Source organism: Bombina bombina, chromosome 6 (genome assembly GCF_027579735.1).
Source record: "Bombina bombina isolate aBomBom1 chromosome 6, aBomBom1.pri, whole genome shotgun sequence".
NCBI classification, from domain to species: domain Eukaryota; kingdom Metazoa; phylum Chordata; class Amphibia; order Anura; family Bombinatoridae; genus Bombina; species Bombina bombina.
In genome coordinates, this window is record NC_069504.1 from 497,061,080 (window position 1) to 497,080,388 (window position 19,309).

A 19,309-nucleotide genomic window follows, 5' to 3' on the forward strand; every position below is an offset into this window, starting at 1 on the left:
AGTAATGCATTGCTGTTCTGTAGCTGACTTTAATTGCACAGTTAAATACAAGTAATGCATTGCTGTTCTGTAGTTGACCTTAACTACACCGTTAAATACAAGTAAGGCATTGCTGTTCTGTAGCGGACCTTAACTACACAGTTAAATACAAGTAATGCATTGCTGTTCTGTAGCTGACCTTAACTGCACAGTTAAATACAAGTAATGCATTGCTTTTCTGTAGCTGACCTTAACTGCATGGTTAAATACAAGTAATGCATTGCTGTTCTGTAGCTGACCTTAACTACAACGTTAAATACCAGTAATGTTTTGCTTTTCTGTAGCTGACCTTAACTACGCCATTAAATACAAGTAATACATTGCTGTTCTGTAGCTGACCTTAACTACACTGTTAAATACAAGTAATGCATTGCTGTTCTGTAGCCGACCTTAACTACACTGTTAAATACAAGTAATGCATTGCTGTTCTGTAGCTGACCTTAACTACGCCATTAAATACAAGTAATGCATTGCTGTTCTGTAGCTGACCTTAACTACGCCGTTAAATACAAGTAATGCATTGCTGTTCTGTAGCTGACCTTAACTACAACGTTAAATACCAGTAATGTTTTGCTTTTCTGTAGCTGACCTTAACTATGCCATTAAATACAAGTAATGCATTGCTGTTCTGTAGCTGACCTTAACTACACTGTTAAATACAAGTAATGCATTGCTGTTCTGTAGCTGACCTTAACTACACTGTTAAATACAAGTAATGCATTGCTGTTCTGTAGCTGACCTTAACTACACTGTTAAATACAATGAATGCATTGCTGTTCTGTAGCTGACCTTAACTGCACAGTTAAATACAAGTAATGCATTGCTGTTCTGTAGCTGACCTTAACTACGCCATTAAATACAAGTAATGCATTGCTGTTCTGTAGCAGACCTTGCCTACACCGTTAAATACAAGTAATGCATTGCTGTTCTGTAGCTGACCTTAACTACACTGTTAAATACAAGTAATGCATTGCTGTTCTGTAGCTGACCTTAACTACGCCATTAAATACAAGTAATGCATTGCTGTTCTGTAGCAGACCTTGCCTACACCGTTAAATACAAGTAATGCATTGCTGTTCTGTAGCTGACCTTAACTACACTGTTAAATACAAGTAATGCATTGCTGTTCTGTAGCTGACCTTAACTACACTGTTAAATACAAGTAATGCATTGCTGTTCTGTAGCTGACCTTAACTACGCCATTAAATACAAGTAATGCATTGCTGTTCTGTAGCAGACCTTGCCTACACCGTTAAATACAAGTAACAGTGCAATAATAAGTGGCTCTTACATTTTAAAGCATTTTCTTTTTGTATGTTTATATTCTTTATTTTTTAATTCTTGGGAAGTTACATACATAAAATCAATCAATCAGGGGTATCCGATACATTCTGGAAATATACATGAGAAAAAAAAAAGATTGGGAACCATTCATCTATACCCAAAAGATTTTAAAGACATCCCTATCCTATGTAAGTATGCGAGTCAATTTCTCAGGCACAGTGATATCCTAAAAATGCTGTCTAGGGCCCCCAAGAACACTTAAAGGAATATGAAACCCCTGTATTTTGTTATACAGACAGAGCATACCATTTAAAAAAAAAAGTTTCCATTTAACTTCTATTATCACATTTGCTTCGTTCCCATGATATTCTGTGTTGAAGGGATACCTAGGTAGGCATCTAAAGCACTACATGGTAGGAAATAGCACTCTTTCAAAAGAAGAACATTCTTCCAAAACTGTTGCCATATAGTGCACCAAAAATGGGCTGGCTCCTAAGCATACGTAAATGCTTTTCAACAAAAGATACCAATAGAACGAAGAAACATTGATAAAAGAAGTAAATTAGAAAGTTGTTTAAAATTGTGTGCTCTATCTGAATCATGAAAGTAAAATTTTGGGTTCAATATCCCTTTAAGAATGTCTGTTTATGGTGACAATTACTTTCATTAGTCAAATTCCAGGAAAATGTAAAAAGCACAGCACTAAGTGTGAGACTGTAAAGCATGCGTTTGCTCTGCTGTGTTCTGAGCATATAAAACAGTGCATGGGTAGAGATTAGGGCTGCTCTGTCATTTCAGCCTATCTCAGTTCCTGGCACAGGAAGCTGGGTGAGAGGTTTAGTCATGCTCAGGAAGATGCAAACGCTGCCTGCTCATGCTTGCAAAAATGTAAGCATTCTGAGACCATTGTAACATGTGCAAACCAGTGTAACCTATATGCTGAAATTAAATGGTTTGCAGCTAGGAAGAGAAAAGGCGGATCACTTTACAGCAGCTTTATAACTTGGCAAACCATGAACTAAAGTATTTATATAAATCTAAAAACTTATAAATCATTCAGATTAATTTGGACATCATAAAGAAGTCATTTATTTGCACAGGAGCTCGTAAGCACAAGACAGCATCAAATCACATTCTACTAGGAGGGTCCCTACACTGCAATCTGCAGTCTGTCATAAAGAATGAAGGGTACTATAACTTCTGTTTCTACCTGCCGAGTACAAGTCAAGCGTTAAATACTACTTACCTCTACTAGCTGCATGAGGTTGTCAAAATATGCCTCCTCGTCAATGGTCAACTTGCCAGAAGAGTAGATGATACGGTAATGCTCCACTTTGCCATCACAGCTCACACAGAGAGTGTAATCTCCTGGGTAGTTGGTACTTTCCCGTACTAGGAACAGGCCAGTTTCTGGAGGATACAAGAGGCGCTCAGCCTGTTCTCTGGTTATTTTGCCATGAAACCATCTAAAAGAGGGTAAAAAGAAAATAGTGGTGAAAACTAAAATGCTTAGATTTAAATAAACAAACCTGAGCTACAGTGTTTGTCAATAATTTGCATGCCTAAGTAGAGGCAGTGCTGTTTTTTGGGTATGTTTATTTGTAGTGACAATAGATTCCACAGTGCTATAAAAGAAGGTACAATAAAAGACAAGACAGGGAAGACTGTGATTGCAAAAAAAATATTATATTCAGAGGAATCCAACCAAGATTGACATTTATTTAGACAACTCAATTTAAACATTGTGATGAAGGGAAGGGGTTATACAAACATTAGTTATACACACAATCAAAACCTGAAAAGCTATCTACCATAGGAAAATAGATATCTCGCAGTGTTTACAAGATGCACCCATCACTTATGGGAGATAATCATGCAGATGTCATGTCTATATTAAATGCCATGTTCAAACATAGTACTAAAATCGGTAGATGTTATTCTTGAAGGGTGTCCACACCTCCAGCATTTACCACCATATTGTGGTTGGTGAGGGCATCCCAGATAGTGAGTGGTAATGCTAAAGTAAAGTCACTGGCATGCTTACTTCAACGGACAGCATCATCCCTTCTCCTCTGCGATGTTGGGTAATTTCTGTTCTCTACCGTGGTGATGGAGCTTCAGAGACGCGCTCTTACACTGGCAAATGCGAGACAGTGCTACAACTTATTACTCCTAATGGCAGGTTAGAACTTGTACCAGAACTGAGACACCAATTATATCAATGTGAAGTCCTGCCAAGGCCAATAACGTCTCACAAGATCCTTCACAAAGTGCGTAGTTATTCTAGTGACAAGTTATTAGCTACACCAGGTCCCAGATATCCTCAATTGGGGTTCCTGGTTATCCAATCCTCCTTTCTAGCTCATCAACCCCTGACCTTCCACTAAAGTTTTGTCTTACTGCCCAACACCTGTACTTTTACATTTTGTAAACTGCTTCTCTGGTTTTTACCCCTTGGCCTTAGACCGGAATCTGCTCTCTGTTTAAGGACTGGCCTGAGTGGACTGATTTACAGCTCGTCTCTGTGGCCATGTAACTGCATTATCCTCTGTTGTACAAGACAGCGGCTTGACCTTGGATTCGCCTATGGCACTTATTTACCAGCCCCCTGTGCCTCCTTGCTCTCTAAGAGACCTGTTCCTACCCAGGTTTCTGCTAGCAGAGGTGTGTGTAAGGATATGTTCAAATCTGCTACTGAATTCATCCATCTGCAAACCCTACAATGTAACCTTTTAGTTAGTATGGGTGCTGAATTCCCTTTTAGACCAAAGGAGCTTGTAGTAGTTTTAGTATCTTACGTTGTGTCTATTAAGTTTACATTTATTTTCATGGAACTAGAACCAGTTTAAAAAAAAATGTCAGGTGCCAAAATGCAATGGACCTAAAAAAAATGCGCCGGTACGTAGTAATTGCCTTGTCCTGGAGAGAGGAATGGAGATACAACATGGTGTGACCTCTTGTTTCTTCCCCCTCCAGTTTGTAGATGGGCATGCAAAGCTCCTTGTCACTTCCACTTGGAAGATACATACCCATAAGGGAGCCAGGCTCAGCACTCTTATTTAACAAAAGTATAGCAAATGATAGACAGTATGTTAAAGGGGAGGCCATGTGACAGTACCAAGGCTTTACAACAGATTACTATGAGAAAACACACTCTAGCAGTAAACAGTTTATCAATGCATCTATTCAAAATTTACATTACAAGATTTTGTTTGTACATACTGGGGATCTAAAAACAGTTCTAACTCAATGTTGATGCAATTTTGAGGCCTCTGCCTACCCAATCTTGCTACACTGCAGCTTTTGTTCCTTATACTGCATGAGGGAGTAGAGAGAAGTGCTGCTTTCCTTTTTTTAGGGGGACCTTTTGACACTATGTTTTTTTTTTTTTTTTTTGGGGGGGGGGGGTTTGAGGGGGGGTTAAGCCACTTCTGATCGATCTCAAATTATGAGAATACAAAATCATCATGTTTGGCTACCCTACTTAATACAGTAACACCTTTCTCAAATTAAAAAAACAAACAAATACAGTACAACAATTTCTTGATCTGGAATACAGGCATTTCGATAGATCTATCCATTAATTATTCTCAAAAAAGTACCAAGCATACAGAGTAAAAACATTACAGGTTAATGGCTTCATAACTTTAAAGGGACAGTCTACTTGATTTTTTTTTTTAATTGTTTAAAAGATAGAGAACATCTTTACTACCCATTCCCCAGCTTTGCATAACCAACATTGCTATATTAATATATTTTATAGCCTCTAAGATTGCCTGTTTCTAAGCCCTGCAGGCCTCCTTTATTAAATATTGCTCAACAGCCATAAAGTGCTAGTTCACGTGTGCCATATACTGTAGATAACATTATGCTCACTCCCGTAGAGAACGATAATGGTTTACAAGAACCAGCACTGATTGGCTAAAATGCAAGTTTGTAAAAAGCACTTGGATAAGGGGCAGTCTGCAGGGGCTTAGATACAGCTAATCATAGAGATAAAAAGTATATTAAAAGAAAAGTGTTGGTTGTGCAAAACTGGTGAATTGGTAATAAATCTTTTTAAACAATATACATTTTTAACTAAAGCTGACTTCATTAACCTACAACTGTTAAGAGTGGAGCTATGAAGAAAAATAAATAAAATTAAAAAAAAAAACGTATCCAGGATTATGTGCCATGCTTACAGCAGAGCACAAAATATCATCAAGCTCAAAAGAAAAACTGCAGGGTGCTATACATTTGGGATAATTAAGGAGACACTTTCCTCACGAGGATTGGTAATATGCTTTGGGGAAAAAAAAAAACACTTAAAGGGAAATAATACTCATATGCTAAATCACTCGAAAGTGATGCAGCATAACTATAAAAAGCTGACAGGAAAATATCACCTGAGAATCTCTATGTAAAAAAAAGGAAGATATTTTACCTCACAATTTCCTCAGCTCACCAGAGTAATTATTCTGTAAAAAGTTATCTTTCAGTTACTGCCCAGCTGCAGGTTTAAAAAAAAGAAAAGAAATAAACAGCAGCCAATCAGCATCAGCAGTGCTGAGGTCATGAACTCTTTAACTGTGATCTCATGAGATTTCATAGTAAACTTCCTTAAACTAAATAGGGAAATAACATGTGTGCACGAAGCTCACTCCCTTGCCTGTTCCGGGACAGGCATATGGATTGGCTGCTTAAAGTCCTTTACAAAGGGTTGTGAATACTAAGGACATTTTGAGGTAAAATACCTTTCTTTTTTACATAGAGATGTTCAGGTGATATTTTCTAGTCGGCTTTGTACAGCTATGCTGCATCACTTTCAAGTGTTTAAACATTTGGGTATCATGGCCCTTTAACTGGGGCATCCAATTAAAGGGACACCAAAGTCAAAATTAAACTTTTGTCAGTCTTTTTATATGCACATTTTCTGAGGCACCAGCTCTTACTGAGCATCTGCTAGTCCACAGTGTGTGTGTGTGTGTGTGTCCGTGTGTGTATGTATGTGTATATATATATATATATATATATATATATATATATATATATATATATATATATATATATATATATATACACACACACACATACATACACACACACACACACACACACACAGAGAAGCACACTCACAGGAACGAACAACTGACTCAATACTATTGTTAGCCTGTTCTATGGCGATTTACCACCTGGGTGCAGCTTCTTTTAGCCCAGTAATGCTTTTCACAGAGAACTTTCCTGTAGTATATCAGTCTGATCCCGCCTATTACGGTCAGTCGAGCGCCGAAATGCCAGGCAATTCCTCTCTGAACAAGGAACACAGCAACCCCAGACAATCATTTCAGCCTTCATTGGGCCTCGTCAGTGAGGTGTAGCCATATTCCTCTAAGCACACTGAGCAAGGAGTCCACGTCTGGTTTCCCCTTTTTCCCATAGGGAGACTAAATACACACAGAGAGAAGCACACTCACAGGAACGAACAACTGGCTTAATACCATTGTTAGCCTGTTCTATGGAGATTTACCACCTGGGTGCAGCTTCTTTTAGCCCAGTAATGCTTTTCACAAAGAAGAACGTTCCTGTAGTATATCAGTCTGATCCCTACTGGGAGCTAGCTGCTGATTGGTAGCTGCACATATATGCCTCTTGTCACTGGCTCATCCAATTTGTTAAGGCAGTGAGGTAGGAATAGTGTGGTCTCACTGCTGTCTGTGAGACATGTGCTGTTAAAAGTCCTGGAAGACCCTTAGAACAGGTGAAGTACAGTGTATGTAGCCAGTGTTCCCTCTAAGGACCAGCAGTAAAAAAGGGAACCACACCTTGCATTGTGTAGTGTTTGCTAATTGCTGTAATTAACCGTTTCACTGCTGGGCTGCTCACAAAACTGGCTTTAGATAGAACACTAAGTAGCTGTCGCTAAATAATTAAAAATGTATGTTCTATCTGAATTATGAAAGAAAATGATTGGGTTTCATGTCCTGTTAAAGGCTGGCATGTTAGGTGTAATACAGTCCAACAGTACATATCAGCTCTACTGAGCCCCTACCATTCACAGAAAACTATAGAAAGAACTAAAGCCAGGATTCAGTAGTACTGGAGTATTGCAGAATGAACAAGGATATCTTATCACACAACCACCTTTCCTCTAATCCTAACCCTGCATTTAATTGACAAAGTTGATTGCGCTTTTTTTTTAAATCTTTTTCGTAGGTATAGGTGTTATCTTTCAGAAAACCCCCAGACACAAAAGCGAAAGAAGGGGAAAAAAAAGGAAATCATGCAATACTGTAATCAGATAAAGAAGTAATGTTATGTACTCATAGTTTTTTTTTTTTTTTAAAAAGGGAAGTACATATCAGATAAAAAAAAAGGCATCCGTTTTGCAGAAATACACCCCTTAAAATTGTATTTGTTATTGTAAATAATACTGAGTATATACAAATTAAATGGGTTTTCTACCGTCATAAAAAAGGTAATTTATACAGTACCAAACCCTAATAATTTTTATTCTGGGGTCCATATATTCATATATAAATATCCATTAACATTTTTTGTTAATCGCAGGGCAGAATAGAACTCCTCTTCTAAGATCACAATCAAAATCATCGACTGGGAGCACAGCTTGCATGGATATTTCAGCCAACATGGATTTTTTTTTTATTTCAGGACAAAATTTCCTTCACAGATGTTTTGTAAACAATGTATAATTGGGTAAATGAAATAGAATATAATTATGTTTTATCTTTATCAAAATAATGCTTCTGCTCCAGTATGTATTGCTTTTTTAAATATATCTGAAAGCAATTTACATTTGATTTCTAATCAAACTTTAACTACATTCTTGTAATAGTTTTATTGATTTGTCTCAGAAACTGTGATAGACTATTGACATTGCAATATTGCAGGAAATAGATACATTTATATTAGCTGAACAACCATGCTCTAAATGTGGAATAATTGGAATAAAGTACCAGTTATAATTAAAAAGGGAGACATTATGGTATGTGCTGACAGATCATTGTTTTTTTGCATAACAATTTGATAGCTGGTTTCCAACGCAGCATTTCGACATGACATTCTATGATTATGTGATCTTGTATACACATGGACTTTGGATACAAGGCAATAGCTGCTTTGCTGCCAAAATGTCTGTAGTGAATAGCAGAGCAAGGTAACACTGTCAAATGCTGTCAACACCTGGTGTTGATTACAAAAAAAGACTCATCTTCATAATCCAGTGACCCATATTCATAAATGCACAGAAATGGACTCTAATACAGTTGCCATAGAACAGTGGATAGTGTCAAGTTTCTTTAAAGGGACTTAAAACCCATTTTTTCTTTTCTTTCATGATTTAGATTGAACATAAAATTTTAAACAACTTTGTAATTAACTTCTATTATCATATTTTCTTCATTTTCTTGTTATCCTTATTTGAAAAGCAGAAATGTAAACTCAAGAGTGTGCACGTGTCTGCAGCATTATATAGCAGCAGTTTTGCAACAATGTAATGCATTAGAAGTAGCACTAGATGGCAGCACTATTTCCTGTCCTGTAGTGCTGCAGGCATGTGCATGCTACCTACCTAAGTATCTCTTTAACCAAGAATAACATGAGAATGAAACATTTTTGATAATAGAAGTAAATTGGAAACTTTAAAAAAAATGTATTCTCCATCTGAATAATGAAATAATTTTTTTGGGTTTAATGTCCCTTTAAACGGACATTGTATTCACCTTTTTCTATTTTAAAGAGGGCATTTAAAAATGTATTTTTTATTTCTTTCTTTTCTTCCTGAACACTCATGTTTATGTACACAATTTTTTCTTGTTATCTTTGCAGGGGTGTGCTGTCTCCACACTAAAGCAGAAGTAGCTGTCAATATCAGCCAGCGAGGATTAGTAGGAAGTGCAACACCGATACTGCAGTATTAGTTTCAATTTAAAAAAAAAAAAAAATCTACTTAAAAGGGCCATGATAACCAAATGTTAAAACACTTGAAACTGATGCAGCATAGCTGTAAAAAAAGGACTAGAAAATATCACCTGAACATCTCTATGTAAAAAAGAAAGATATTTTACCTCAAAATGTCCTAAGTATTCAAACCCCATTGCAAAGGACTTTAAGCAGCAAATCAGTATGTCTGTCCTGGGACAGGCAAGGCAGTGAGCCTCGTGCACACTCATGTTATTTCCCTATTCAGTTTAAGGAAGTTTACTATGAAATCTCATGAGATCACAGTAAAAGAGTTCATGACCTCAGCACTGTTGATGCTGATTAGCTGCAGTTAATTTCTTCATTTTAGTAAAAAAGTATAACTTTTTACTCAGGAGCTGAGGAAAGTGTGAGGTAAAATATCTTCCTTTTTACCTAGAGATTCTAAGGTGATATTTTCCTGTCAGCTTTTTACAGTTATACTGCAAGTATTATGTCCCTTTAACATTTTTCAAGAAGAAACAAGTGTAAATGATGATCTCATGTGCAGGATAGAGCTGTTTTATAGTATGATGTGCTATAAAACATTATTAAATTAATCATACCCTGTAGGACAGGGCTTGTCAAACCAAGAGAGCCACTGGCACCTTAAAATTAGGCCCTGGTTTAGAGTCCCCAAGCCTTCTACCAACTGGCCACCACCAGTCGCAACCTATAATTTATCTTGGTGAGGCTGTATCCTTTCTAGGCCTTGCAGCTGTAAAATCCAACTTTTATTGGATTATTATATACAGGTGAAAAGTAAATTTATGCTTACCTGATAAATTTCTTCTATGGTACGACGAATCCACGGCCCGCCCTGTCATTTTAAGACAGATTATATTTTTTGATTTTAAACTTCAGTCACCTCTGCACCTTTTAGTTTCTCCTTTTTCTTCCTGTACCTTTGGTCGAATGACTGGGGGGTGGAGCTAAGGGAGGAGCTATATAGACAGCTCTGCTGTGGTGCTCTTTGCCACTTCCAGTTAGCAGGAGGATAATATCCCACAAATAAAGGATGAATCCGTGGACTCGTCGTACCATCGAAGAATTTATCAGGTAAGCATAAATTTACTTTTCTCATGGACCCCTCTCGTTGGGAGAATGATCATTTTGACTAAGACTACTATATTTATTTAGAGCCCTCCCCATTGCAGTTCCAAACACAGATCTCTTAATTTTACAATCAGAACATAATAGTTTTATCAGAGGCAATACAAAAAGCAAGAATTTATTTTCTTCCTAAACACTAGACAGAAAATTGGGAGGAGTCTGAGCCCTTAACTTTAGAGACTTTTATCAAAGTTGCAAGAATGGTGCAGTCAGCTTTGCCAGTACCATAGAGAATACTATCCCATCTATCATATTCTATACCTAAATAGTTTTAGTATGATTAAAATCGAGGTACTGACGCATCTGCTTGTTTGATTTCTGGTGTGACCCCCAGTACAAATATGAAGGAAAACAGTGTCAACGCTGCATTTAGATGGTATCTTACTCCCACAAAAAACTACTATTCCACAACAGGAGGTACAAATGTTGCTATAGGGGGTGTAGGGTATAAGGTATGTAACAAACATATGTAGTGGGACTATTTGGAGATTAAACACGTGTGGGAAAGTCTTTCTACTTTTTTAAGGGACATAAAACCAAACAGATTTCTTTCATGATTCAGATAGAACATACAATTTCAAACAACTTTCCAATGTATTTCTATTATAACATTTGTTTTCTTGTTATCCTTTGTTGAAAAGCAGGAAGGGAAGTTCAGGAGTGTGAACGTGTCTGCAGTTGGCAGTTTTGCAACAATGTTATTCATTTGCAAGAGCACTAGAAGGCAGCACTATTTTTAGTCATTTAGTGCTCCAGACATGTGCACGCCGCCTATTTAAATATCTCTTCAACAAAGAACATAAGAACGAAGCAAATTTGATAACAGAAGTAAACTGAATTTGTTTTTTAAATTGTATTCTCCATCTGAATCATGAAAAAAAAATTGGGTTTCATGACCCTTTAAGAAAGCTTCTAAAAAGTGCACTAACCCAGACAATACCATAAGCCCTATTTTCATGAATACATTAGAGAATACAACACCCATACCGCTCAGTTCATTAAAACAGCATGTACAGCAAATAGAATTGGAAAGAAGGTGCACCTACTTGGAACAAAATATTAAATAAGATCAAATATATTTTTAAAAAAAAGTCGGAGCAGGCTGCATGGCTACAGGATACTGATTTTCAATAAGGTGTGGTTCTACTGGATACGAGAAGACACTGAGTAAATAATAATGTATATCTTAGGTTAACAGACAGAGTGCGTTTTCTTTTTTTCCTTTCTCTCGCACTATCTGCCAACCGAGGTTGATAGCACCTAGAGTTGGCAGAATGTAGCCAAATGGGTAATAGATTGTTTATAAAAAAAAAAATCAACATTCCGGAGTTCAGTTGTCCAGCAGAGCAGTATTTTTTTTAAAAAAATGATATGTCTCTATATGCTTGACATCTTCAGGTTATCCTACGTTAGTGGGGAATTTTTGATATGGTTACGTTGTTATAAATTACCTAGACATGGGTCCAGTATTTGTTATCAGTGCTGGATGGTAAAACAAGTACTCTTGCTATGTCAGATACAGAATAATTATGAGACTGAGACCAGTTTATATGTAATTTGTATTTTTTATTCTTGATAAAATGCTAATAAAAAAATTCAAAATAAAATCTCTCATTAAAAAAAACAGCAACAATGTGGTATACAATACATCAGCTCTTTTCTCTTTTAAATGATCAGACAGAATTAACAGATGGAACAGATACCAATCCAAAACGTCAGTTTATCTAGAACAAAACACAAAGCTTAATACTTTGCATCTACAGTGTACTTACGGCATCAAGCTGAGCTTGGTTCCTGACTTCACACACTCTCTCTTCTGTACATAATTAGCAGGAATAAATCCAACTCGTCCCACCTTGTTCTTTGCCTTGTACCAGTTTGGATCCTGTAAAAAATGTAAGTTTGCATTTTGACTACCCATTATTTTTTTAATTCTATTTGGATTTGGGTGAAAAGTATAGTTAGCTTAGAGGCTCATAAAATGTGAAAAAAGAATAACAAATTATGCTTACCAGATAATTCAACTTCCTTCTGTATAAGGAGAATCCACAGCTTCATTCCTTAGGGTATAAAAGGTGCCAGAAGAATATAATTTAGGGGGCCGCCCATCGGAGAACACGGGAGGGGGCCGTGTACTCTCCTTATACAGAAAGAAATTAAATTATCTGGGTATAAAAGGTGCCAGAAGAAAAATATAATTTAGAGGGCCGCCCATCGGAGAACATGGGAGGGGGCCGTGTACTCTCCTTATACAGAAAGAAATTAAATTATCTGGGTATAAAAGGTGCCAGAAGAAAAATATAATTTAGGGGGCCGTCCATCGGAGAACACGGGAGGGGGCCGTGGACTCTCCTTATACAGAAGGAAATGAAATTATCTGGTAAGTATAATTTATTTTTTCCTTCTTAATATAAGGAGAGTCCACGGCTTCATTCTTTACTGTTGGGAACCTTATACCCAAGCTCTAGAGGACACTGAATTATAACAGGGAGGGATAAAAAGAGAGGCGGACCCTAATCTGAGGGCACCACAGCCTATAAAACCTCTTTCTTTCTCCAAAGGCTGCTTCAGCTGAAGCAAAAACATCAAACTTGTAAAATTTTGAAAAAGTATGTAAGGAGGACCAGGTAGCCGCCTTACAAATCTGATCCATAGACGCCTCGTTCTTAAAGGCCCAAGAGGAAGCCACTGCTCTAGTAGAATGAGCCGTAATTCTCTGAGGAGGCTTATGTCCCGCTGTCTCATAAGCTAAGAGGATAACACTCCTTAACCAAAAAGACAAGTAAGTCGCAGAGACCTTCTGCCCCTTACACTTCCCAGAATAGGCAACAAACAAGGAAGGAGTTTGCCTAAAATCTTTAGTAGCCTCAAGATAGAACTTCAAGGCTCAAACCACGTCCAAATTATGAAGCAAACGTTCCTTCAAAGAAGGATTAGGACACAAGGAAGGAACCACAATCTCTTGATTGATGTTGCAGTCTGACAAAACCTTAGGAAGAAACCCTAACTTAGTACGTAGGACAGCCTTATCAGAATGGAACACCAGATAAGGGGGCTCACATTGCAAAGTGGCAATCTCTGGAACTCGCGCAGAAGCAATAGCCAGTAAAAAAAGAACCTTCCAGGACAATAACGTAAAGACAATATTATGCATAGCTTCAAACGGAGCACGTTGCAAAACCTTAAGAACCAGATTCAGACTCCAAGTCTGATCCTAAATCAGAGCTTTAACAAAAGATTGAACATCTGGAAGCTCAGAGAGCATCTTGTGCAGTAAAACAGACAAGGCTGAAATCTGTCTCCTCAAGGAACTGGCCGAAAGACCCTTCTCCAGTCCATCCTGGAGAAACAATAGAATCCTGGCAACCTTAACTTTATACCAGGGAAATCCTCTTCACACCAGAATAAGTAGGTCCTCCACACCTTATGATAGATGCGACGAGTAACCGGCTTACAAGCTTGAATGAGTGTATCAATAACTCTCAGAAAACTCTCTCTTGGTAAGGACTAAGCGATCTCCACGCAGTTGGCCTCAGAGAATCTAGATTTTTATGAACAAAAAGACTTTGTTCCAGCAGATCCCTGCGACAAGGTAACTTCCATGGAGGAGAGGATGACATCCTCACCAGATCAGCGAACCACAGCCTTCGCGGCCACAATGGAGCAATCAGCATTACTGACGCCTTCTCCTGCTTGAAGCTGGCCATTACCCGATGAAGGAGTAGTAACGGCGGAAAAAGGCAGATTAGACTGAACCTCCAAGGCACTGCTAATACATCTATTAGCTCCGCTGAGGATCCCTGGACCTCGACACATATCTGGGTAGCTTGGTATTGAGACAAGAAGTCATGAGTTCTCACTCTGGCATTCCCCAAATGCTGCATATCTCTGCAAACCCTTCGGGATGGAGAGACCATTCCCCCGGATGAAAGGATTGTCTGCTGAGAAAATCTGCTTCCCAGTTGTCCACACCCGGGATGTGGATTGCTGACAGCGAAATGTTGTGGGCCTCTGCCCACTCCAGAATCAGATATACTTCCCTCATTGCTAGGGAGCTTCTCGTCCCCCCCCCCCCGATGGTTGATGTAAGCCACCGAGGTTATATTGTCTGACTGGAGTATGATAAACCGGGACAAACCCAGAAGAGGCCAAGCCTTTAGAGCATTGTAGATTGCTCAAAGTTCCTCCTGAGACCACAGGCCTGTGTCTTCTTGGCACCCCAAACAGCTCCCCATCCTGATAGACAGTATGCACAGCTGTAATGGTCTGAGTTGGAACATGGCAAAGGGAATTATGTCCATGCTGGACACCATGAGAATAATTACCTCCATACACTGAGCCACAGATGGCCTTAAAGGGCCATTATACACTGATTTTTTCTTTGCATAAATGTTTTGTAGATGATCTATTTATAAAGCCCATAAAGTTTTTTTTTTTAACAAATGTATAATTTTGCTTATTTTTAAATAACATTGCTCTGATTTTCAGACTCCTAACCAAGCCCCAAAGTTTTATTTGAATACCGTCAGCTACCTTCTCCAGCTTGCTCCTGTTTGTGTAAAGGGTCTTTTCATATGCAAAAGAAAGGGGAGGGGGGAGTGTCTGATATTTCCCACTTGCAGTGGGCTTTCCAACTACTTTTCAACAGAGCTAAACTGAAAGCTTCTAAGTACGTTTTTAAACCATTTTATACTGGATTTTTATATCAGTATCTGTGCATCTTATTCTGTATAATAGTGTCTATTACATGCAGTTATATGAAAATGAGTGTATACTGTCTCTTTAAGGAGGTCCGGAGGGCAAGACATGCCGAAGCTAGCTTACGTCATCTCTGGTCGGTTAGAAATATCCTCATGGATATCGAGTCTATTATAGTATCCAGGAATTCTACCCTGGTGCTTAGAATAAGAGAACTCTAAGTTAATCTTCCATCCATGAGATTGAAGAAGAGAGAGAAGAGATAACAAAATGTTCCTCTGCTAGACAAAAAGATGGTGTTTGAACCAGAATGTGTTCTAAGTAGGGAGCTACTGCTATACCTTGGGCTTTGGCGACAGCCAGGAGAGCCCCTAGAACCTTTGTAAAGATTTGTGGAGCAGAAGCTATACCAAATGGAAGTGCAATGAACTGGAAGTGCTGATCCATAAACACAAACCTTAGGAACTGGAAGTGGTTCCTGTGGATTAGAACGTGAAGGTAGGCATCCTTCAGATCTATAGTTGTCATGAACTGCCCTACCTGAACTAGAGGAAGGATGGACCTATATTCTTATATCTTGAACGAGGGGACATTTAGAAATTTGTTTAAGCACTTTAGGTCCAGAATCGGGCGGAAAGTTCCCTCCTTCTTTGGGACCACGAACAGGTTTGAATAGTATCCCAAACCTCTTTCTGCGATAGTAACCGGGACAATGACCCCTAAGGAGAACAGATCCCGCACGCACCCCAGAAAGGCTTCCCTCTTTTCTTGTCTCGAAGACAGGCTTGAGAGGAGAAATCTGCCCTTGGGTGGATGAAATTTAAAACCTATCTTGTATCCCTGAGCTATGACCTCAAGGATCCATGGATCCTGCACGTCACTAAACCAAGCGTCTGAAAACGACAGTTTGCCCCTTACACGATCCAGCGCCAGATCGAGGGCCGCCCCTTCATGCCGACTTGGTCTCGCCGAGCTTCTTGTTCTGCTTGGATTTATTCCAGGATTGAGCCGGCTTCCAAGTGCTCTTGGTTTGCTCGAGGACTGACGACGTTGGGACTTTTCAGAACGAAAGGAACGAAAATTAGATCCTTGTCCCTTAGACTTGTTCTTTTTATCCTGTAGTAGGAAGTCCAGGCATGGAACAAATAAAATATTTCCCTTAAAGGGGAGGGAAAGTAATCTAGACTTAGAAGTCATGTCCACAGACCAGAACTTTAGCCAGAGCGCCCGACGGGTCTGTACTGAGAAACCAGAGATCTTAGCATTCAGGCGAATAATCTGCATTTTTGCATCACAGATAAAAGAATGAGCAATTACAGGTACAGGAAAAGTTAGCGGCGCTACCCTGTCCTCGTACACTCTGTCTAATTTAGGGATCAAAGGTTCATCAAGCACCTTGGCCTCTGGTACCTCTAATGTCGACAGAACCTCCTTTAGAAGAAAACAAGTGTTCAATTTTAAATCTAAAGGCTGGCTCATCCACAGCCGGAGGCCTAGAGGTAGCAGACGCCGATCCAGAAAGTTCACCCTCTGAAGACTCAGAGTGTGACCCATCCTTGGATACATGAAAAACAGACAAATCTAATAAATCACTGGATGACCCCTCGACCGGAGAGCTATGTTTAACTTTTCGCTTGCGCTTGGCAGGGCGGGGTAAAGCACTAAGAGCCTCAGACAACTGCGCAGTAAAGTCCGATGGTAAAAGGCTCCCTCCAGACGGAGGATCAGGCGTACTGAAGCTGCATGTGAGGAGGGAGATGACTGACACCTCACAGGACGGCGAGTCCTCAGAGGTGGACGGCTCAGTAGTACTAAAGGGGTTAACCTTCTTAGACATAATAACCTTGTTAATGCATATGGAACATATTTGAGAGGGCGGGCATACCAAGGCCTCCTTACAATATAGACAGGTATTAATATTAGGAATAGAGGGAGTACCCTCAAGCATATCAGAATCCTCCATAGCTTGTGCTAATAACAGTAGGACACAGAATAAATTATCTTTTTATTTCTTACAAAATGGCACCTTTATACTCTCAATGACTGGGGCACTCACCACCTCCTAGACCCAGGCAAACAAAGAAACAAACGTCTTCTCTGACAGCTAGTTCGGTCAGGAAAAAGAAAACTAAAGTGTGACCACATCCGGTCAGGTGGTGCGCAAGGCAGGACCGCCCCTGCTATGAGAAAAAGCGTGCCAAGCTACAAGCTGTGCAGCGTTCAAAGTGAAAGTAAAAACCTGTGTGTTCCGTTACAGCATAACAGTCTATGAGACCAATAAATCTCACACATAAAGCAGCATAAAATCAAAGTATCACATTTGATTAATCCCCACTGTTCAATAACCTCCCTCAGGAGATAAACCCAAGATTCTATTAAGATAAAAGGAGCCACATTGTGACCCTGTCTTTAGCGTTTTCAACATATGTCAAAATTTAAACGATCTTACCAGAATCCGTGCTGTGGAACCAAAACACAGCCTCTCAAGTGTGACAGTCTTGTAGCATCGCTCCTGACATGGACTTGAGTGAAGAAAAAGCAGACAGTGAAACTCGTCAACACTGATTGCTTAAGGAGCAGTTAGCAGGCAGTCTGGATGGGTTCGCAGGAAGACTCTCCCTGCATCTCCAGACTCTAACTTTCGTCAATGCTCTCAGCGAGAGGCTGACAAGACTACTTAAAACTCCAGTCCCATATCGAAGGGCATATACCTCTCCTGAGGAACAACTCGGAAATCTTCTGACACTTCCCTGCCATCCTCCTGTGACGAAAGAAAAAGAATGACTGGGGGATAGGGGAAGTGGGAGAGGTATTTAAGCCTTTGGCTGGGGTGTCTTTGCCTCCTCCTGGTGGCCAGGTTCAGTATATCCCAACAGTAAGGAATGAAGCAGTGGACTCTCCTTATATTAAGAAGGAAATACTCTATGTTGGAGCATTTTTTTATTGCACTACTGCTTACACATAACTTAAAGTGATGGTAAATGAGAGGTTTTCTAGAGCCAGCCTGCTTAATATATGTGCCATAATCACCTGATACACATTAATCATTTATGTATTTTCTATTTACTTTAAAATATTTATAGGTTTTATCATAACCGCATTTGGTAGTCCCTTATAACACTTCTCCATAAACAAAAAGAGTTAAAGAACTTGTCCAATGAGGAGGGATTTTGGATTATAAAAAACAAGTTGAAATAGAGAGCTATCCTTAAAAAAAGCCCATTTTGGTGAAATGTACGTTGGATGATTACGGTCATCTGACATCATGAGTGGGTAGGACTTGAACACCATAATGCAAGTTTTATGAAGTGAACTTTCCCAAATATTGCACAATGTTTCCTTATTACATTGGTGCACTGTGCTTGTTAAATATATTGTTTAGATTTGGCTATATACATTTTTTGAAAACCTTTACTGTAAAAAGTGGTCACTGCTTTGTTTGTTTAGTCTTTACAGTGGGTTAGCAGCTGAAACGTACACTCCTCACACTGCTATCCTTGATAAGTTCTCTTAGCTACCTAAATTAACTAGTCAGTGTGTGCAGTGTATTGAGTGTAAGTTTCAGCTACTGAATCTAGCAGAGACTAGCTTGTGCAGGAATAATATTCAATAAGAGTGGGCTATCTAGCACAGAGAGGCAAGGGAACTTGTGCTCCATTTTTTTTTGTCTCTACACTTTATTTCTGCTAATGCAAGTCAGAAAACTGCTGCACAGCTTGTACTATTAGAAACATAGAATTTGACGGTAGATAAGACTCAAAAAGGCCTATCAAGTCTACTCATATTACATGTTACTTTCTCCTTAGGATAGCCTTATGCATGTCCCAGGCATTTTTTAATTCCTTTACAGTCTTTGTGTTTACCACCTCAAATGGAAGTTTATTCCATGAATCCACCACCATTACAACCAGTATTGTCTGGCTGCTGTGCAGATAACTCTGTGCACATCCTACAACTGGTTAGAGAGTGTAAGAAAATAGTGAGAGATGTAGGGAAGAAACAAAACAGAAGTATTGCAAAGCTCATAACAGGAAATGAGAACAAAGGTAAAGTAATTCTCAATTTTAACAACTTAAGCTGCAAAAGATGTAATACATATGTACTGCAAGTCATTCTTTTTTAAAATAAAATTGTGTTTTGTTTTTTTTGGGCCAGTCTAAGAAGTGTAGGACAAAGTACAATTTTTACACAAAGAAAAAATTGTATTCAAAGATGC

At 38.9% G+C, this 19,309-nt stretch overlaps 1 protein-coding gene across 1 annotated transcript in view; it reads right to left on the reverse strand.

Moving 5' to 3' along the window:
• Positions 1 to 19,309, reverse strand: part of CSK (C-terminal Src kinase) — a 269,835-nt gene that overhangs the window by 117,230 nt on the left and 133,296 nt on the right. The window contains exons 4-5 of the mRNA XM_053717362.1: positions 12,168 to 12,280; positions 2,570 to 2,789 (exon numbers count right to left, since the gene is read on the reverse strand). Of these exons, the coding sequence (XP_053573337.1) occupies positions 2,570 to 2,789; positions 12,168 to 12,280 (333 nt within the window). The remainder of the gene's footprint in view (positions 1 to 2,569; positions 2,790 to 12,167; positions 12,281 to 19,309) is intronic.